Source organism: Numida meleagris, chromosome 20 (assembly GCF_002078875.1).
Source record: "Numida meleagris isolate 19003 breed g44 Domestic line chromosome 20, NumMel1.0, whole genome shotgun sequence".
Lineage (NCBI taxonomy): Eukaryota > Metazoa > Chordata > Aves > Galliformes > Numididae > Numida > Numida meleagris.
Genome location: NC_034428.1, coordinates 2,162,781 through 2,185,080, shown reverse-complemented (window position 1 = coordinate 2,185,080; position 22,300 = coordinate 2,162,781). Strand labels below are relative to the sequence as shown.

The following is a 22,300-nucleotide window of genomic DNA, read 5'->3' as shown; positions in this document are numbered from 1 at the left end:
CAGAAGAAGGAACCCTGATAACAGCACAGCAATATTTCTTACCATTGGCTCCTGAACAGCAGCCTCTTTCTGAGAATGCAAGGTCTCCCTCTCAATCATTCCCGCATCTGCAAGGAAGAGGGATAGTTATCAGGGTGGTCTCTGGATTAAAGACAAACACAAAAAGAGAGCAGTGATGTAGACTGGTCTGGTAGTGCTCAGAACCCTCATAGGATGCAAGTCAGCATTTCCAGTGGGATTCTCACAGGAGCCTCAGTCCCCAGTTTCCCTCCCTCCTGCATTCAAGCCCTTTGAGTGCAGCAGAACATCTCTGCAGATATTCTCAGGCTGGACCTCTGTACCCAAAAGCCATTTTGATCTCCCCACCAGCTCAGTAACTGTAATATTTAATTGCTTTACCCAGACACTATCAAGATTCCTGTGGAAGCTACAAGTCTTCCTTTATAAGCACATGCAGAAAGCTTTCCTAGCTTCCAGCCTTGGCTGGCAATACATTAGTGCTGCACAGCGGAGGATGAGGGAAACCATACCCATTTCAAGCTCTTCATTATCTGTCCTTTCCTTCTCGCCTTCCTGATCACCTATTTGATTCTCTGCCCTTCTCTTCTGACCGGGTGGCTGTGAGCTGCCCTTCTGAGTCTCTTGCCCAGGCCTGGGGTTGAGGTGAAGGCTCTTGGGGTAACTGTGCACTTGGGCATCGTCCATCTGGGCATTCACTTTGCTGACTATGTCCTTCCAGCTGCAGCAAAGGCACAAAACAAAACAGACCCCACCTCACCACCTCAGTATATGCAGGAGATATTTCAAAATGCCATTTCAAGGTGGCAAACAACAACCTGTAACGCACGCAGGAGTCCGTCCTAATGTAACGCCTAAGTGGCCTCGGCTTTAGCAGCTTTTGGAATCCAGCATGTTATCACCACACCAGCTTTCAGTAGGAAGCCCAGCCTCCAGCTCAGGTTTCCCTGTTACAAAGCCATCAACATGCAAACTGGCCTTCAAGAGCCTGTCTGGAATCTGCTGGTCTCAGCCACCCAGGGCAATGGTTCTTGGCACCGTCCGCATGGCCTCTTCTGTGATTCCATGTTGCTCTTGGCACTGATACCTTCTGAGAAAGCTGGCTTCTGCACTCATACCACAAATAACACTCAGTGTAAGCAACAGCCTCCAGCTGCTCAATAATTTCTTGATGGTAGATCCAGGAAAGGAAAAGCACACCATTTTCTTTGTCCTCGTGAAGTCATTTGCCAAAACAAGGCCAACATTTGCATGTTGTGCTTCACAGAATAGTGACAACATCCTTTCTAGACTCGGAGCAGCCAAAGACAGGTCGCTGCCAGCCCAGCTTCACCCTTTGCCCTCAGCTGCAGGCACGCACACCCCTCCCTGTACGAAGGCAGCACGATCTCTGTGCTGTCACTGTGTGCCCGGGCAGATGCTGCCTACCAAAGCAGCATGATATTACCCTTTGAGGAAATACCTCCAGACGTCTGCAGAGAACAAACTCTGACCTGAGAAGTTTGCAGGTTAAGTGAACAGAGAAACAAACAGGGCAGAGAAGACGAATGAGTGGAATCTGGCTGGTAGCTTGGAAGGGAAACCAGAAGTTTCTTCTGCAGATGAAACAGGATTTAAATCTTTTTTCTTTTCCCAAGTAAACTGAGCAGCTATGACCTGAACACACACAGGGGACAAATAAATTAAATAAGGAAGCACTATTTTCTGAGTTCGTTTTTGGATTTGGGCCAGAAATTGATGAATTACAGCCTCAGAAAGACATTCTCTTCCTTTTGCAAAGCGGCCTGGCCTTCTGCGAGTACTGCTGAGGTAGAAAGCAGTTCCTCCTGTGCCTGTGCAGCAAACAGTGTGGCAGGATCCTGGTCCCTGCCTAAACCCCCAGAACCTGCAGTAACACAAGAACCACACTGTGGGAACTGCCCATCCCAACGCTTGGCAGGGACCCATCACACCCTCCTCTGAAATTCCCTCACAGGCAGCTTCCCTCCCCATGGCTTTCCTCCCCATTCACCCCAGGAGCAGGTCTGGAGGACACCTTATGCTCAGCAACGAGGAATAGCAACAGCCTTGAGATATAGGGAATTTTAATACTAAGGTTTTTAGCTACGCTTAGAAAATTCTATTAGTTCCCAGTTTTTTTTTATTGTAAGCCAGCTCTGGTTAAACTGGTCTGCCTTCTCCAGATGAGGCTGAAGTCTACATTGACTACATCATCTAGAGCAACTACGCAGGAACACAGCACAAAAACCTGCATTGTCCAGTGGATTCTGTCTGTGTCCTCATTTCTGGCACAAACTATTGCTGTTTTATCCCATTCTGGATACAGCAGTTTTAGCATCACAGGTCTTGGAGAGCAGAAGGGAGCTTTGCACCACCAACCTTTGCATTTGCAGCGGTTTGCTCCCTGTTGAGTGGTGGTTGTCTGGCACCTGGGGCTTCTCCACTGCAGAAGGTTGTTTCAGATCAGGCAGTAACAATGCAGGAGCTTGGCTTTCCTCATGGCTGCTCACCTGAATGCGCATCACCATATTCATGTCCTGCAGAGAGGGCACACGAACGCTTTCAGGATATAGACAAACTTCCAATCTTACTGCATACATATAGACCTCCCCCTTGCATGTGGACATATTCAAGGGCTGGAACATCTTTTGCCGGAAAACAGCAGACTCAGAAGTGGCCCAGAACAAATCTACAGCCCTGTCCAGCCACCCCATGCTATGAGAGGTCACTCTCCATCCACACAGCCAAGAGGAAATGATTTGAATCCTATGAGATCCAGGCTTTCCTCGTCTTGGGTAGCCAAGACAAAAGGAACAGCAAAATCACCTCTTAAAATATATATATGTTGCAACTATAATAGTTACTGTAATTGTAATTTAACTATATGTTGATTGTCGTGTTGTCAATTATTGTGCTAGGGAGCACAGTAAGGGACAGACTCACAGCAACTCCCAAGCATTCTCACAGCTGTTTACAGCCCTGAATTGAGATGTGAATCTCTTCTTATTTCAGTGCAGACCACAGGAAGCAAGCCAGGATAATACAGAAGGCAAACCCAGTCCCCAGCGAACCGGTTTCCTTTTTCAAGAGACATGAATGCTGTTCTTTTTTTATACAGGCTTGTGAAGTGAGACAAACTCAGCAGGTCTGCCTGGTGCACTGCCTTAGTGCCTGCTCTCAGGGCAAAAACAAGCCCCAGGTCTGCAGAACATACCGGGTTTCCATTTGGCAGGCTGTTCACGGTTCGGGTGAATCGGATGATGTGACCGTCCCCGTGTCCTGCTGGCCAGGCCGGCGGAGCCTCTGGTGGTGAATTGGCGTCTTGCAGCGGGGCCGGGTGGGTGAGGAGCACGTTCACCTGGGACCTGAGGCCATCGTTGCTGTTGGAGTTCTGGCCCCGCAGCACAGCACCATCCGCCTGCTTCCGAGCCCCAGAGACCTGCGATGCCAGGGAGCTCCCTGCAGGGCGATTCTCCGGATTGACTGGAAAAGCCTGCAGGGAAGGGAGGACAAGAGTGAGCTCCAGGGGAGTGAACTGTTCACCCCAGTTCAAAACCCCCGAAGATCTGGAGAAACTCCCCATTCCCCAGGACCACCACACCTTCTGCCTCATGAGCTGCAGCTGGCTATTGCCTGGATTCAGGGGCTGCTCCTTCAGCACCTGGAGCTGCTGCTGCCCCTTCCCTCCTCCTCCTCCTGCTCCTCCTCCTTTGAAGCTTGGCATCTTCTGCAGAGCTTCCTTGAGCTGCCTGAACTCTTCCATCTGGGTCTGAGGGGACAAAAAAGACAAAGAGAAACCTTCCATGATGATAACAGGGTTGAACAACTCCTTGCTGAATTCTCATGGCCTACTGTGCAGCACGGACACACTGCAAAAGAAGACAGCCATACGACCAGAGATCATCCACAATCATTCCTGGCAAACTCAACCTAGTCTTCAGCTTCCCTTCCAGATCTCACAGATATTCTGCATTCCCCCTTTACCAGTCATGCATCTTATTTTATTGCATGCTTTTACCTTAGAAACAGTGACACACAACAGCGATGCTTTGAGCAATGCTATTGACTGCACAAGCCATTAATGTAATTCCTGCTTTTCCACCAAAAAAAAATCTTGTCGTGGCTCTTGTAGGCTCCCTCTCCTCCTGTGCTTCTCATCTACATTCAGGTCAGCTTTTTTCTTCTGCGGAGGCATTTCTCTGCAGATATTGTCAGCCCCTCCAAGATGAACACAATTGGCATAATTCCACTTGACAATTCAATTTACTTTGTGAGACAAATGAAAAATCAATTCTCCTGGACCGTTAAACAAATGTAACACTTTTCTCTCTACTGCAGCTTATTTCCTCCAGCTCCAGCCCTGAAAAGTAGGACTTGGGAAAGCTATCCAGGAAAAGCTCCCCACTCCTACCCCTGTTATTTATAGGGAAGCGAGGGGACGGAGCTTTTCGTGTGCTTGCCAAGGTACCTGGAAGTGGACCAGAGTGGGGACTGGGCAGAGCAGGAAAGCTTCCAAGCAGCAAGGGAAGTTTAGCAGGAAATTAATTCCTGAGCAGGCTTTGTTGATTTCAGTTCTTCCCCCTGAAATTTGACCTTAAAACAAACACTGAAACAAAACAAAAAAAATCAACAAAATGATCCACCAAAGCTAGAATAAAAAGAGTGAGGAAAGGAAAAGAAAGCCAAGGGCTGTTCAGGGGATGTAGCCCTAGTAAGGGACTGCATCCAACCAGAACGAGCCAAATAGGAGCAACCCTGTGTCACACAGGGACTGGGCTGGAGGGCTGCAGGTACCCCATCCCAGCAAGCTGTATGCACTGTGCCCAGTTACCCTGTGCCACATTTTACCTTGCACAACAGCTGGTGTGACAGCTACTGCAGGCTCAGTTCTCTGAGTAGAGCTTGTGGAACACGTTAGTATTTCTGAAGAAGGAACATGGCATCTAGAGTGCAAATTGCTCCTCTGTAAAACATCCCCTGCCAGAAGGGAGCCAGGGCAACAACAGGACCCAGCACTAAGGCACCACAAGGAGCACAGCTGTGCTGCAGGAGAGGCTGTGTGCCTATAGGGTCCCTGATCCTTCATGTGGCACCCGGTCCCACCAAAGGCAACGTGATCCCTTCCACCTTCATGTTAACAAAAAACTGATGAGATGCCAGAAAGAAACGATCAGAAAACGGAACAGAAAACAGCAGGATTTAACAGCAAGCTCCTTGTCAAAAAGGATCCAGAGCGTTTTCTGAACTCATTGGATCAAGCCCTGCCGCTTCCCAAGGAGCACGAAATAGCAGAGCAGACAGATGGCTGCAGCACAGCTTTATATCACAGCCGTCTGGTACCTTTGGAGCAGGGAGCTGAGCTCTGTCTCCCACTCCCTGGGTGAATCCTTTTACTCTTGCTCGCTCCCACTTTTGGCAAGAAATGACAGCAAGCAGTTTCTTGCAAACCGCTGTTCCCATTGGTCACAGTGCTGAAGGGGCCACGCGTTAAGGCTGGCAGCACAGAAGCTGCCATCGCGTTCTTCAGTCTGCAGCACCCAGCTTGGCAGCCTTAACCACCTCCAGCCACGTTTTTTTAAATACTGCTCAGAGCATGTGCAAGTTTGCACACTCGATGTGCTGATTGCTTTCTCTAATGCAGCACAGTAATTTGGATTGGTCCTACCAGCTGTGCCCAGTGCAATGGCACTCGGCAGGATGAAAGCAGAGCACGCACCATGGCAGGCACAGAACCTTCTGATCCCCTCGTATAGGCCAGAGCTGCTGAGGGCAGTGTCCCATATGTTGGGGGCTGGTCAGGTCTCAGTGTTTCTTAGGTCTGAACAAAGGCCTGCCAGTGGCACTGGGCAAGTTTGTAATCACATGCTGCTGCAGTTACTGGTAAGGCCCTGCTGGACTGAGCCCTAGGAAGATGCAAGGTCTTTGGTTTCCATGGAGCACACTGCAGGTATCACTGCAGAAAACTGTCGGTCTGTCATAGCCTCATGGAGGAAGAGTGCACAAAAGCAGCTCAATGGCAGGACATGATTGAGAAGGCAGGGAAGTCAGGAACACCAGTAATCCACCTGAGACTCCTCAGAGCACATAAATGTGACTCAAAGAGCTGGCAGATGGCAGCTGCCTGTGGTGTCAGTGACCTGGGCCTCCTGGCTGGAGCAACCAGCTTTCTGCAGAGTCTGCAGCGCTTCAGAGCCGCTGACTCTGTGCATTTTCTGCAGAGCAGCTCAGGCCAGGACACAAAAGCCATTGTGTAAAAATCAAGAACCACCCCTCCACCTCCTGGAGAAGCTCAGCCTTCAGTTCAAGGGAAAAACCAGCTGTCAAAAGCACACAACCCCAGCTAGGTCCTTGCTTTTGAGCTTATCCTATAATCCAAGAGAATGCTTAACAGAAGGCTGCAAACGAACAGCAGGCAAGGCTAATCCCAACTGCACCGTGACTTATAACAAAGTATATCCATGGTGCTGCTTGCGTCTTGGCTTGGTACAAGAGCATCAGACATGCTGTGCAGAACTTAATTCCCCCCTTCTGCTGTTCCCACCACATTCTGCTTGCTCCCTTCTCCTGGTCTTTTAGCAGCTCTCCCCTTGAGCTGGGTAAGCAGCACCTGGCAGGATCAGGACTTCTGCAGCATGCTGGAAAGGCTCAGGCAATCTTCAGAGCACCAGCACAACACCATACCAACTGGACTCCATGCTCTTCTGCTCACACTGCTTCCACCTGTGCCCCTGGCCTCCAGGTACGAAGCCTCCCTCCAGCACTTCTGTTATGGAGCTGTGACATCTTACTTACAAAGCTCTTTCTGAATCTTGTCAAGATCCGACCCTCTACTAATGCTTCAAAAGCAGATATGGAAGGAGGCCTTTCCTCCAAGACTGCTCAGAGCCCATTTGTGTTCCCAGCAAACTAGTCAAGGCATTTCTGCATTGCTGTATCACTCTGCAGTTAATTTTATAGGTATAAGCAGAGGCAATTCGTCATCACTTACGGCAGAAGAATTTGAGATGCAAGTAAGTGACAGGAGGCATCCTAGGGTTTGGAATAAGCTCGTTCATGCTCATTTGCATATCTTCATTTTCAGCTACTGGGACAGAATCTAGGTTGGAGAATTTTACTGGTCCAGAAAGCCTCTACTCTGCTCCTCCTAGCACTGTTATAGGCAGCTTCCATGTAGGAATAAAGCTGCTAACTAGATTTATTGTTTGAGAGTGGTTTGTGGTGCACAAAGGCCCCAATGTACTTGTTGTCCCACATGGCCCTAGACACCCCTCTGTCAATTACCTGGGCATTAAGCAGCTGAGAGTGAACTTCTTGGTGGGCTTTGCGAAGAAGCTTGCTCTCTTCTCTGAGTTTAAAGACTGTATCTGCAAGAGAAGAAGAAATTCACATAAAGAGCTGTTTCTGCAAGAGCAGCATCTCTCTTCCTTACAAAAATTCCTCTGAAACCTTGTAGGTCTTTCCAAGTTTAGGAAGGATATTGAAACACTAGCTGAGGACTTCAATGTATCTACGAGAGCTGAAACACGTTTCCTTCCACCTCTTAAGTCTCCTGCCCATGCAAGGAACTTGCTCCTCTCCAGAGTGCCTCCACTATCTATTGCTAGGGTCAGATTCTTGCTGTGCTTGCTATCAAAATAAGGTTTCCATTTCTTCTTCATTTCCCTTATCCATTGCAGCCAGAGAGCAGTGGTCAGCAGCCCAGCCCCAGGAGCCTGAGGGCTGAGAGGCACAAGGGGAGCTCTGCAGAGCTCCTGAATCCCCCCTGCAGACCCAACACAGAGCTTCCCTCCAGCTGCACGGAGAAGCTGCCTCTTGAAAGGACAGTGCAAACAAAACCAAACCACGCAGGCAACGTGCAGAGAGCAAACAGGACAACTTAGTCCTCAGGGATGCTTATTCCCATGCTATTAAGTAGCAAGATTGTGCCTTGCAGCTCCCAAACCAGGGTCCTTTCAAGTCCTTTGCATGCTTAGTGCTTCAGTGACAAGCCACAATAAACTTCTGTTTCACTGCCTTGCAGATAATCGCGTACCCTCCAATAAAAGGAAAGGCAGCATCAAAAAATGTCAGCCTTGTTTTGGAGCCTGAAGCTCTCTTAAAATATCACCATAACCGTGTGCACAGTGATTTCTCTGCAAAAAGACACTGCTGCATCTGCCATGACAAGAAGGGAAATGTTCCCTGTAACAGGATTGCACTGTAGGCCAAATCACATGCTTGACTTCAGCTCAGCAGGGCTGTTGTTACAGTGGTGTATCTTTCTAAAACATCCATCCCTAGGACAGGACGGTGCCACTGAGGTTGTGTGCTGTGTTCTTCCCTTGTGGTGAAGGCTGTTAACAGCAGCAGGAACAAAGGAGGCTCCAGGATAGCTACTGCTAAGATCTCTGGCCATGGTGCAGACATCCCTCAGCCCCCCAAGAGAACCAGAGGCCTCTCTGGTGCAGGAGACGTGTCCAAATGAAGTGGTGTCACTCAGCCAATGCCTCAGTCACATCTGGGTCTTCAAAGCACGTTCAACACCTGGAAATCAAAGCCTTCATGCTAAGATAAGAGGTAGAGGTATCAAGTCTTGCTTCAGATGACATCACCAGGGGTTTTTAAACAGTGGCATCAATAGGACAAAAGTTTCAATTGTAACAGTGGGGTCCTTTTATCTCTAACACAAGCTCAGCAGTGATCAAACCCAGCCCTGTGCCTTCAGAACAGGTTGCACAGGGAAAAATGGAAAGTGCAAAATGAGAGTGGGGGAACAGCAGAGGACAGGCTGTGCTGGGGTGTGAAACGCAGCATAAATAGACTGCAATTTTTACAAAGTAGAGGAGAAAATAGATCATCATGCAGCAGGAGGGGGGAAGATGCAAACAGGATTAAAATGGCTCCTGCTAGCAACATCAGGAAGCTTCAGCAGGCTCAGCAAGAGCATACACAGATATCTTGTTAATTAGTAATCAAAATCACTTCCAGAAGGAGGGATTTAGAGGAATGGGGCACGGACACCCCAACAGCACCACAACCATTGGGCTGCATGGCACAACAGCATCATCCCCCCAGCCTGTATTACACATGCATAGATAGCTCTGTCAGCAACATGAAAGCTACCCAAAGCTCTGAAGCAACTTGGATGACCACGAGGAGCTACCAAACCTAGTTCCTCTGCTGAAAACAGCCCCTCATGCTTCCCTGAGGGCTTCTGCCTTCTTCCAGAAGCCCTGGGGCAAAGGTTTCCTTTTCATAACTGAACCTGGAACAAATCCCTCAGTTCTACTCTAACAACTTGGAGCAACGTCCTCTACTCAGATCTCTCTCTTGTTCTTGATTCTGCCTGCTCACAGAGGCACGTCTTCCATCACCTCTCCTTGGGACACATTATAAATAGAAAGCATTTATGGAACGTAAGGAAAGAAAATGAGGTATTAGCATCGCTGCTAGTTCTGTGTCTGCCACCTCTCAAGAGACTTCCTTGCTCCTTTGTATGCCACAGTGATCAGTGCTTTCTCTTAAGGGAAGAGTTAGTAGCCATCTTCGAGCTTAAAGCACAGAAAAGAGATAGGATGAAATAAACAGCTGCCTAGGAAGGTGGACAGAGAATATTAATATATCTCAGCCTTAAGCTGACCTTCCTGACTAGCTTCTGTCTTCACATTGCTTTTCTGAGCATTATTCTTTCCCGCGATAGAATTCATTTTCTTACTTCTTTGGTGGCTGCATATTTCAAGAAGAGAGATTGGATCACATATTTAGGTCTCGCTTGCTTGTGCTCAGGGCTGGCACTGCATGCTCACTGTCTCACACAGGCCTTCCTACGATGTGGGAGGATCTTTTGGGAGGCCTGAAGAACAACCACTGTCCTTTCCCAAGCTCAGATCTTTACTGTCTTTTCTCTGCCTAGTGTTTTCCTGGCTCTCCATCATACTCACCCTGCAAATTTGTGACTTCACTATCCTTCTCCTGCTGGAGTTGGGCATACTTCTGGCTATGGGTCTCCAGTGTCTTACGGTGTTCGAGTTTCAAGCTGTTGTGCTGCAGCTGCAGGTCAATCAGCTGCTTCTTGACATCTTCGTGTTGGTTCTGAATACAAAAAGAAGTGTCAAAGTCAGTACAACAAAGGAGGAGAAAAGCAATTTAACTGTTGTCAAGTGTTACTCGAGTGCCTCTGTTTAATTAGTTGCTTGGGGAGGCAGAAGAGCCTCTGGTTCCTCCAATACGGTAACTAAACATTCCAGGTACAAAAAAGTGTTCTTCGTGTGGTGTAGGAGGGATGTAAAATGCCCAGTAAACTGAAGGGAGGTTGCCTCAGAAGCCACTAAGATGGAAGAAAAGTGTGTGAGCAAGTCCACTCCTGCATGAAAGAGAGATGGAGACTCTGGGACACAGCCAAGAACGCTCCTACTCCTCCCCAGCACTCAGCTCTGCTGATATCACACCAAATGCCTGTGAGACACTGCCCAAGTCCCAGGTCCTTTCCAGAGCCCTGGGGATGCTGAAGGACAGCATTACCCACAAGGGTGAATGTTTCCGTGGTGCAGGTAGCACCAGATACGCTGTGTTAACAGGAGAGATGGGCCCACACTCCTCATGTTAGCATGGGGATCAGACACCAGGACCCTCACAAGACCACAGGCCATATTTGAAGCAGGCCAGAACTCATCTGATAACAGCTTTCCAAAGCACTTCTGTCTCCTCCTCTCACCTCTGCAAAGCCCAGGAACAACACACGCCGAAACATCCTTTTGCTGAGACCCACTGAACCAGAATTCACCTCCATTCAGGTTCCCATGGTAACCCAGAGACACTTCCACACGCAGTTTGTCAACACCAATTATGTATGCAGATGGATCAGCTCACAGGTGAACCCTGGCCTCCCCACACAGCAGCTCCTCAGAACTCAGGCAGCAATTTCAATTGGCCTTCCCATGAAACAAACGTCTTTTTTCCTTTCTTTCCCTCTCCTTTTTTTAATTTAGATGCTATCGATGCTGGCATTTATCCCCAGTAAAACAAAGTGTCTGTGTCCTGGGCATTCTCCCCTGGAGCAATTATCCTCAGCTAAAAGAAAAGAAATAACTGTGCTCCACAAATAAATGCAACGCAGAAGAAAAAGCTTTCAGTATGGAGGGGTCCCAGAGAGAGAACACAGAGGATGCTGGGCTCATCAGATCACAGGATCAGGAAGAAAAACAAAGAGAATTAAAAAAAAAAAAAAAAAAAAAAAGATTTGTGCTCTTGCTTTCAGGGACCATGGGTACTTACAGCTCCATCAGAGCTGTGGTCAAAGAGCAGCAAAGGGAATCAGACCCCCTCAAATCATTTTGATGCTAAGCATCTCACAGAAGGCACCAGCACTAGCAGGTGAGAATTGGTTTTAACGTGAAACCCTAAGCAATTGGAGGAATCTTAAGCCCTCATCAGCTCAGGTCAATTAATTTCTGGCCCATACTCTGTCTGATATGCATAATATCTGTCCCCAGACTGCTCACAATCAGGAAGAAGAGAGGGAATACTCACTCTCTGATAGCAGCAGGAGACTGAAGGGAGACACTTGCCTTGGCTGAGGTCACACAGAGCACCTGATCCCAGTCCAGCTCATTAAGCACCCACAGCATCTTCACTCCCATGCACGGTACTCACATATGCAAATTTCAGGAGGGATCTAAAGATGCTAAGCTGGTTGGTAGCTGCAGGACAGGAGGTCTGGAACATGCTATGTGTATGTTGTGCAAATACAGAGCCCATGCTTCCAACATGTTCCACTGTGACCCTGCATATCACACCAGCACTGTGAAAAATCAGTCTGTGATAAACAGGGAACCCCTCATCTCAGCTGTATAGACTTTTTCCAGTGAGACTTTGCATCCCACATTCCCACTGGGGTTTGGGCAAGATACAGCTGCTGCACCTCGGGCACAGCATCTCACCACCACGCCTGGGGAAACAGCAGGGATGGGAGGGGAGAGGGAATAAAATAGAAATCCCTGAAAACCACACATTTCTGCTACAATTTAGAAGGCAGCTCTGTAGACTGCACGGATACAAAAATAGGATCCGTGGTTGAATGCTTTGCCCACAAGCCAAGGAAGGGCACACCTCGCTGCAAGCTTCCAGGTTCCTGCAGTTTCAGGAAGCTCATGTGAACAATTCTTTTGTTTCAAGCCCCCCGCCTCCTCGCCTGCCTATTCCGGGAGTGCTAGGAGGCATTCTGTAGAAAGATGTTAAAAAAAGAGAAAATTCAGTCTCCACTCAAGAGGATGAAAGGAGTTACAAGGAGATGAAATCCGGCCCCAGCAAGCAACTGCTCCAGCTGCTATTTTTGGACAGAGCCAAGACCCTCAGACCGGTCTGCCCGTTGCAGATGTTCATCAGACACAGGTAACTTCACTACAGATCAGAACGACAGCTCAGGAGTAGAGTAAGTGTGATCCCTTTCCTCTAAGCAGCAAAAAGCAACTTGAGGCTACAGAGCTATCCGTGGAGGCAAACCACGACCACATCTGCCACGTACAGCATCAGTGGCCACAAACACAAAAGCCAGCTATGCTGATGTGGCTTCATGGAATTCTTTGGTCACATCTGGGACCTTCACCTTCGCAGGACTAGCTGCTTCTGTTCAATGCTAAATGTCCTCAATCACCTGTTTTTCTTCCTCAGTTATGGTAGTGTTGGCAGCAGTATTCCTTGTGAAGACAACAATACAAGTAGGAAACATTTTTCACCTGTGCACCAAAGCCAAACATTATTCACAGCTAGCTACAAGCTGAGCCGAACGCAGCATTTCCAGAGGAGAAGCTGCAATCCACCAGACTTCAGTCCCGAGGGCCTGTCTTTCAGCAGCTGTAAATGCAGTTACAAAATAGATGAAAAATTTATTCCAATAAAAGGAAGCAAGAGAAAGGGAGCCAGGATGAAGTGCTCTACTGTCCCCATGAGAGAAGCAAGCTGGACCATGCTGCTCGCGTTGTAGTTGCTATGAGGACGAAAACTACTCAAGTGTTCCCAGAGTCTGCAGAGCTGGATAATGCCCAGGAGAGCTGCACTTCCCTCCTCCCAGGGCTTGGATCCAAAGGCAGGCAGCTGGGTCCAGCTCTGCTCAGTAGTGCACAGCGCTGCTGGAACCCAGCCTGCTCTCTGAGCCCCAGCACTAAATTGCCATTGCACTGGGAACACTCCAGCTTAAGACATTAAGAAAGTCACCAGCAACAACAGACCACCATTGCTTTGTGCTAACAAAACTCAACTTTGTTATGATACAGTTCAGGTAGGGCATGTGATAAGCTATAAAACATTATGAGCCACCCCCATCCGAGCTGCCTACGTGGCCTCAAACACATTCTCCTATCCTAATGGGGCAAGTTGCAGCAAAGAGGCCCATTTTCATGGTAAGGAACACAGAAAAGAACATGCTGAACAACAGAACTCCCGCGTGATAAGCTGCACAAAGACTGCCATTGAAACGAGGTATACACCAAGGCTGTAATCTGATGCAAAGTCCAATAGAATAAATACGAAAACTCCCATCAACCTGAATAGGCAGGAAGGAACGTGAACCAACACCACGGTGTGGCCTCCTCCCTCTGGGCTGGCACTAGCTGCAGGAAGCCCATGGTCTGTCCCAGGCATCTTTGGTAAGGAAAAGCTGAGACCTGCCTTCCAGGGCACTTTCTAACTTGCAGCAGATGGTGAGTACTGGAACCAGACCAGAAACTTACCTTCAGGATCTTGTGCTGGGAACTGAGGGCCCCGTATCTGTTCATAGAGTCTTGCTAGGGAAAAATAAATAAATAAGAGTCAACAGTGCCATTAGGTCTCATGAAAGCCAACAGCTCAACCAAGCATGAACATGTCACTCAGTCCTAGAACAGCACTGAGTAGACTGCACATCCTGAATGCACTCCGTTGCAACATTTCCCTGTCAACTTCACCACTCACAGGCCAGTAGAAATCATTTGCCTAGCCCTGGAGAAGAAAATGGATAGGCGTTGCTCACGGCCTTTGTTCTCCATGTTCCCTGCAGTATGTATTGAATTCAGCTCCCCCAGGACTCTTCTGTACCATGAAATTCTCTTCTCAGAGCAACTCTCATTGCCTGCAGCACAGGACTTTCTGCCACACCAGCAGCTGACAATCAAGCCTTCTACTGTGCTAGCACACAAGAGAATAAGCACAATAGCTCTGGCACAACACAGTCTCTCCCTAAAGTGAAAGATCTTCCAACAGCAACAGCCTTGCAAAATAAAATCAGCCAAAGTTGTTCTTGTAGCATACACTCTTGTCATCTTTCATACTGTCCAGACAGCAGCCCCAGCCTTATAAGCATGGTAGTGCTAAAAATGTCTTTACCATTCTTACACATGTGCATGTAAATACACATGCATACTCTGAGGAATAAACCGTGCCTACCTTCTCTTTGTTGAGAGCTTCCTGAGCTTCTAATTTGTACACTAAAAAATCTAGAAATGGAAGAGAAGACAATTAAATGAGCAGGGATTTACAAGGACTTGCCTGTGAACATTTAGCCTTGTATGTCAGCTCTAGGAGATGCAACAGTTTTAGTGTCCACCTACCGTGAAGTGCAGGGATGCCAACATCTTTAATAAGCCCTTGTAGAGCTCTGCATCTTCAGATCATTTTTAAGTCTAGTATTTCCAAGGAAAAACAGTCTAATGCCAGATATAGCTATCTCTTCTACAGTGCTCAGACACCACATCGTGGGTGCCATCACTCACAGATCAGACTGAGAGCACAGACAGGGATATGAGAGAGCAGAACCCACCTCCCGGCTCACAGGCAATAGACAAGACATCTCTCTATTCCCTATGCACATTCCAGGGATGAGCCTCACCTGGCGAGTGTTTAGTGACATACACACACTGTGCTGAAGGCAAAAAGTACCTCTGGATGTCACACGTGAGCCTCCCCACAGCTGGAGGGTTGGCTGGCCACTCGTGCCAGCAGCTTACCTTCCTTTGTCTTTTTGTGCTCCCCTCGCTCCTTCTGCAAGGACCGCTCCAGTCGGGATCTGTGCTCGTACACAACTGGGGAAGCAAAAAGAGGCAGAACATGAGATAAACCCTGACATTTCTTCCCAGACATTCTTCTGCAAGACATGTACACAGGGAGACACCTGGGCCTCAAGTCCTGCCACAGAACAGGCCAGCAAGTGCCCAAGCAATTAGACTTTCTTGTTTCCAGTGGGCTTCACAGCTCTGGGTTTCTGGTCTCTGCACTCAGGTTCTGCTTAGGAACCTAAGCAGTGAGCTGGATTTAGTGGCCAGTGGTTGAACTGCGCATTTATGGGCCAAGTCCAATTCCAGGCTCAAGATAACCAGAGACTGCCAAGTTTTCTGCTCTGCACCAGCAGCATTCAGGAGAGATGTTTTCTCCCCTTCTCCATCCCAACCATTAACTGGCCCTCAAGGACATTAAGGAAGAGCGTGCCAGCAGCTCTCTCTCCCATTAGACACAAAAGAGCATCTGTGCTCTGCGCAGAGGAGCAAGAAGATAGAAGGACGAGGCTGCTTTGTGCAGCAGCCACATGACAAATGGAAGTGCCAGAGAAACCTCCTGATGGATGATGATTTTAATGCACTCTGATGCCTGAACGCTAACAAAGAGCAATCCCTGAGCCACAGCACTCAGCTGCAACCAGAAGCTGCTCCATCCCCTCTGCGCAGAGGCTGCCACAAAACAGCGTGGGGCTCCAGGCAATTCAGACACCAGGGCAATAAAGCCTTGCCTCCAAAGCCAAGGACGCTGGGACAAATTACACCGTGGGTGCTGCACAGCATCCAGGAAAATGAACCACAGGGAGTGATATCATCACACATAAAACAAGATCCACTCGGGTCCTAGAAGTCAGGCCAGGACACTTTCATAAACAATACTGCAGATCAACCAGGAACTGCAAGGTTCAGGACCAAACTTAGATCAGAATAGTCCTCCCCTGCCTTACCACCAGGGTCTCACACCTCTGCAGACCCCGAGGGAAAACAAAAACCACCCAAAGAAAAGCACCTTGTTGCCACCTCACCCATTTCTCTCTAGGAAGGGAATTCCAGCCACCCATCTCCTCAGCTTCCACTTCTGCAAACAAGCAACAGTGAAGTTCACAGCTATTCACTGATAAATGGCAGCCCAGCACCAGTCACATCTCATAACCATGTGTGGGTTTTAGCCTTCAGACTCCCTGCAAGCGAAGCAAAACCCAGATGTCAGAGTGAGTTGGCTGTTTCTCACTTTAAATAACTGCCAAGCCTTCAGCAAACCTGCAGGCAGAGCAAGGAGAGAGCAGAGACTGATCACAGCACAGCGACAGGAGCGCCGGGTGCACAAATCCAACACAGCATTGAAAGAAGTGGTGGAAAGAAATACTCTCCAGTATCTTGCATCTCGCTTCTCTCACAGCCTGTGCTCCCACACCACTTCCTTCAAAAACTTTGGGGAGCTGCTGTTTTGAGTGCTCTGTTGGATCACAGAAGATCCAAGCCTGGTGGCTTTACTACGGAGACTCACGATGACTGGTGTTTTCCTTCCCAGCTGCCTCCTGTGCCCAGAAAGAGAAATCCCAGCTGCTTTAACTCAATGACTTCTAAGCTAAATCAGGACACTGGCTGGGTCCAAGGTTGGGATCTTTGCAGTACTCTGGTTTACCAGCAACAGATCTGTTGCTATTTACAGTCGTCTCAAGCAACAATTGAGAGCCCGAGCAAATTAGGGAAAGAGAGATAATTCAAGCCAGGCATAATGAGGGGTTGAGACCTAACGATATTGGCGATGGTAGTTTGGTAGTTCAGACCTCTCCCAAGCCACCTGGAGGCAAAACCCTGCCAGCTAGGCCAGCAGCTGATGCACTGAGGGCCCAGCTTCAAAGCACAAACTGAATCCAAATACCTCAGCATCCCATTGTCCCCAACGGAGCAACCTCAGTACTTCCAAGTGATGGCTTTTCCTGGACTGAAATCAAGCTTCGGCAGTACAAGACAGACCAGCTGGCTCTTCCTGGAGTACATACCTTTTAGATGCTGCAGGGATGAGGACTGTTTTTCAGGCTTGCCAGCTTGGGCTTGTGGTGAGACAAGCTCAGTCCAACCCCAGAGCGAGGAGCCAACCCCCAGACAGACAATCACACCCAAGCAGTCGCCCCTGAGGTAACCTTCAACAAGCAGACAAGGAGTTGTCATCTCTCCCACCCTATCGCCAGCTCTGCATAGACCAGAGATGCTGGATTGGGCTTTGCACAGCTCAGCAGCTGCTGCATAAAGCTGTCTTCCTGCTCACCTCTGTAGTGGGACGCAGCAACAGCTCAGCACGCCAAAATGGCACTTATGGCTTGAGCAGACAGGAAGCCAGGAAGTCTTTAACAATTTGCAATTACAAGAGGGAATGGGGGGTGATCGGTGCCTAAAACTAGGCTGGAATCCAGCCAGAACTCAGCACTAAAGCACTGTCACCTGCTGACAAATGAGCTAAAAATGCAGAGCTTGAACTGCTGAAACAATGAAATCCCACACAGCATCCTGCCTTTGGGAAAGGAGAACAGGCCAGGCCTTCCACAGACATGTTCTCATTTTACGAGATCTCAGAACGCTGGGTGACTCTGCAAAGGGGTTGTTATGTCAGCTGTGCCGAGATAAACATCTGCTAGGGAGAGTTTAGGAGATCCATGACAAGAGGAAAGTGATTCCAGCTTCGCAGGCGGTTCCAGCTAATCACCTAGAAAAAGGTCTCTTCTCAGTTACTCTCCTTGCTATAGGCACCAAATACTCCTGCCAGCCTCCATCCTGTCACATCACAGCTGACAACCCACAACACCCATCACTGAGCAGTGGCCATCCTCCAGAATCATCCAGAACATGGAGTCCCCTACATCCCAGCACTTCCAGCAGTGCCCAGGACCTGGCAAGGAGCCTCTGCACAGTCTCAGACACACCTCCACCCTCACCCAGCAGGAACACCAGAGATTCAGGGACATAAGTGCCCAGTAGATGCTGTCTGGACCACGGTGAGAAGGGTTTCCAGGGAGCAGGTTTCTTTTTGCACACTGCGTTTTACCCTCCAGCAAGGTCAGCAGCTTTGCTCTTATTCTGAGCAGAAGATGAGGCCCACTCCTCCATACTTGGGACAGGTACGGCTGGTTCAAGACAGCTCCAGAAACACAGCCCTGCTCCCTCCTCCACTCACTTTTCTTTCCCCTTTCAGCCACTGCCAGCCCAACCCATGCCCTTTCCAGCTTTATTTACAGAGGCAGAAGCATTAATTATGCTCAGCTGTACAAGGAATAGCGTATAAACAGTGCTGAATTCCATCTCATAAAAACACATCTTCCTTTTGCAGAGCTGGAAAGACAGAGCAGATACAGAAGACAGCTGAAGCCATGCGCCAAGTCAGCATGGGGCAGAAGAGCCCCTGGAGTGCTGACAGCCAGTTCCCAGCCACCAGCACCGGGCACGGCCAGGCACGCAGTGCTGCTCCTACCTGGCAAGCACCTCTCCCACATCATAAAAAAAGAATCTTTGCCTCTTAAAATTGTTGGACAAGTGGCTTCTGAAAATACAAAGTGTATCCATGGCAACAACTGTATTTAGGAACCGGAGGACTCACAGAGGGGTTAGAAACCCCAGCAACAGGCGACAGCGCTGCTATTCAAACATATTTTGAGAGGAGAAATATTATGAGCTTGTCTCAGCACTTGGCTGCAGCCAACAGAAGTGGGGTTCCCTGAGGCTGCTGCTGTCAGCTTGCTCCTTAAGGAGCCAGCCCCTCTCCAGGGTAAGCGAGAGATGCTGACGTACCAGAAAGGAATGTGGGCCAGCTTCTGCCCTGCTGGTGTCTGCATCTGAAGCACGGGATGCAGGAGGAGACTGCAGCAGCTAGGACTGTGCAATGCATTAGGAGCTGTAGGTGTTCGAAAGCCTCATGACGGAGTAAGAAGAAATGGAAGCAACCCTTAAGATAATTGCAGCAAGCCTATACACTTGCTAGGTCATTTTGCAACATCGTCTCCCAAAGAAACATACTTTCAAAGAAAAAAAAAAAAACAACCTGCAAAACCACACACATCACACTTTCCTTTTGGAATATACAGGTAGAAATTCTCTGAGCACAGGAAGCTTATGCACAGCGCTCACTTTGCATCACGACCCTGCACACAAAACCACCTGAAGAGGTTTAACCCAGAACCCACGTATCTTGAGTCACAAACCCGGGGAATTTCCAGCCATGCAGCTGACAGAAACAATGTCACTTTGTGCGTGGACAGAGGCCATGAAATACATCCTGCATTTGATTTCAGTCCCAGGAAGAGCTCTGGATTTAAACGCCATAATCTAATCCTGCTCACTCCGAAAAAAAAAAGCCTTAAATGAGTGCCCTGACCTCGGGGCACAAGCACCTCATGCCAGCAGCATCGTGTCCACATAAGAGCCGTGCTGTGGGCACTCCACAACAACCCATCCTCCTGCATTACATGCAACCACTGGCTACCAAAGAGTGGATTTCTGCCCTGCCCCTCTGCAGTGAGTTCAGCAAAGCCCTCTCCAGGGTCCAAGCCCAGTGAGAGGAGCTGGCAGCATGGCTCTGGCACAGGCAGGAAGTCCCAAGCATGCAGAGCTGCAGAAGGAGAGAGTTCAGCAGCGGAACAGCATAATGTGTTCTCAGCCTTCCCTACTGGAACATCTCCAAAGGCCACAGCGTCATTCTCCCACAGGCAGAAATCTCTGTAAGCAAGACAGACCAGGGGGGAATGTATACACCATGCTTGCCTTCCAGCAGCTCTCACCAGAGGAATGGGTTTTCCCGCCCTCACTGTTCACCAGCCTGCACCTGGTAAGGGAGCTCAAATAATAATAATAATAATAAAAAAGCCCATTCACCACCTTCCCTGTTTTCTGTGGATTTTTTTCTTTTTTTTTTTTAATGCTTTTTTCAAGCATCCAACCAGCCCCAAACAGACTGGCAAGAGCCACAAACCAATCTCTTGAGAAGAAGATGAGGATGGGTTTATTTCCTTGCAAAGGAAACAGACCAGACGGCACGATGACAAACTCTACTGAGGGACCCCTTTTGCCTCTTCATTCACTTTCTGGACCTGGAGAGCAGCCAGGTCTCAGAGCCTTCCCCAACTGCCTACACAGGTCTTGTTTGCCTTTTTCCTGCTCCACATTTAGAATGATGCAGAGTTATCCTTTATGGTCAAAGAGAACTACAGGGAGAAGCAGAACGGGTGTGATGCTGAACTCCCTGCTCCAGTAAATGCTGTTCCCTTTGCTGCTGAGTGCAGCAATTCAGGCTCGAGGCTGTTTAATTCCAGGAGGAAAAGGTGGAGGGGGGAGGGGGGGGTAAGAAATAGGGGACAGCATCATCCTAGAGCTCTTCAAAGGCAAAAGATGAACCTCACTCCACGAAGGAAGCTCAGCAGGCACACGCAGCAGCTCACTCACCTTGGAGCTGGGCAGACAGCGCTTCCTGCTGCTGTTTGTATTTCTGGGCCAGGGCTTCGGCGCTCCTCACCTTCTGCTGCAAGTGGTGGTACAGGAAAGCTCCCGAGCTCAGGCACGCCACTGCCAGCAGGCAAAACCCGGTCTGCAGGAGCCCCTTCTGCCTCCTGGAACACATGCCCGTGCCCATGGTGGGGCTGAAGCAAAGCGATGCAGCGCTGCCTCCCCGGCGCTGCTAAAGCATCTGATTATTTTTTCTCCCCCCAAACAGCTCCTTTTCTCCAGAAATCCACAGATCCCTCAGGTTACTCTCTGCAAGATTCGATCCAAGTCTCGCCTTCACTATTCCCCAGCCCCCGGAGAAGCGGAAGATGCTCCAAAAGCGGGTTACTCCTCATCGCCCGGCGGAGCGCAGCGCAGCCCAACGCCGTTCGAGCCGCGCCGCATCCTTCAGCTGCGAACCCCTTCAGCTGCGAACCGCGGCGGGGTCCGGGCCGGGGGGACCTGGCGGAGGGGGACCAGGAGGAGGAGGAGCAGCAGAGAAACTTTTGCTTCCCATGTGCTGCAGCAGGAGGAGGGGAGGGCTGTCCCACCTCCCCCTCTCCAGCACCGACCGGAAAAAATAAGCCGTGGGATGAGGAGTGCTGCTGCTCCCTCCCCTCCGCTTCCCTCCCCGCCTGCGGCTGCCGGGGGGGGCCGGGAGGAAGCGGCGGTCCCGGGGCTGGGACAGGGTCCTGGGGCTGGGAGAGCGGCCCCGCTGCCCCCAAATCCGGCGTGGGGTCCTCGGCCCCTCCGCCCTCTCCCAGCCGCCCGCGGGCAGCAGAGCGGGCATCGCCGCTCCCACCGGAGAGAGACTCGAACCACCAACTTCTCCCACGTGTTTGCTTTCCCCTCCCCTTTCTAAACAACCCGACGAGCCCGAAGACCTACGTGGTGGGCACTTGTTGCTATCAGGAGGGGCACTGGTATTAGTTAACAAGGGAAACAGCCTCGAAACCTTAAGGTTTTTAAGGGTAGGCTGACCGGGGCTCTGAGCACTCTGATCCAGCACTACATGTCGCTGTTTTTCACAGGGGAGTTGGACTAGATGACCTTTCAATGTCCCTTCCATCTCAAATGGTTCTATGATTCTGTGTGGGCTGTTCTCTTCTGGCAGAATCCCACCTGTTTTACCCAGGCAGGTGATGATACACAGCTGGACAGGAGCAGGAGAGAGCAGCCCTTCTGCACAGGACAGCTGTGTGCTGAGCTCAGCTCGATTGCTGAAGCCCCCAGGTTTGTAATGAATCTTGCCTGCACCAGCAGCCTGGCTGCCAGGTTGGCTGGTCCCTTATCTGAGCTCACAAGGACGCTTCCTCTGGAGTTCTGCCAAGTTCCACGTTTCAGGCATCTGGAGAATAAGCAAAAATCACAACAATTAATGCTTCAGCAGCAATTCCCATCTAAGAGTCAGGAATAGTTATAAATGTTAATCAAAGGGGCTTTCTGGTACTGCTGGGAAATAGCAGAATGGTATCCCTCTGTCTCCATAATTTGCAGATGGGGATACAGAGGTACAGCATCCTGTAAGGTTACAATTTATCCCAAATAACTACAGTTTTAAAATTACTTTTTTCAAGCATTTTAAATGGAGTTGATATATCTTTTGAGGCAGATGCCAGAACGAGGGAGAAACAGCCTACAGGAAACTGAGTGATTTAGCTAACAGTCCTTACTCCATGCACAGCTTCCAGGAGAAAAAAATATATACACTTTTTTACAAAAGGAATTAACTGAGTATTCTCACAAGATAGCTGAGTTTTCGTGCTCAGGTCTTTCTGAAAACCAGAATCCCGCTAACACGATGCTCA

At 49.3% G+C, this 22,300-nt stretch overlaps 1 protein-coding gene across 2 annotated transcripts in view; it reads right to left on the bottom strand.

Moving 5' to 3' along the window:
• Positions 1-21,306, bottom strand: part of LOC110386974 (Golgi integral membrane protein 4-like) — a 28,359-nt gene extending 7,053 nt beyond the window's left edge. The window contains exons 1-12 of one of the 2 annotated variants that reach the window (XM_021374644.1): positions 20,454-20,569; positions 16,046-16,201; positions 14,976-15,050; positions 14,416-14,465; positions 13,725-13,778; positions 9,939-10,089; positions 7,300-7,382; positions 3,620-3,787; positions 3,233-3,511; positions 2,398-2,555; positions 531-739; positions 43-107 (exon numbers count right to left, since the gene is read on the bottom strand). In XM_021374644.1, the coding sequence (XP_021230319.1) occupies positions 43-107; positions 531-739; positions 2,398-2,555; positions 3,233-3,511; positions 3,620-3,787; positions 7,300-7,382; positions 9,939-10,089; positions 13,725-13,778; positions 14,416-14,465; positions 14,976-15,050; positions 16,046-16,049 (1,296 nt within the window). In that variant the 5' untranslated portion in view covers positions 16,050-16,201; positions 20,454-20,569. Of the gene's footprint in view, positions 1-42; positions 108-530; positions 740-2,397; positions 2,556-3,232; positions 3,512-3,619; positions 3,788-7,299; positions 7,383-9,938; positions 10,090-13,724; positions 13,779-14,415; positions 14,466-14,975; positions 15,051-16,045; positions 16,202-20,453 lie in introns of both variants that reach the window. The other variant, XM_021374643.1, reaches the window with a different exon arrangement.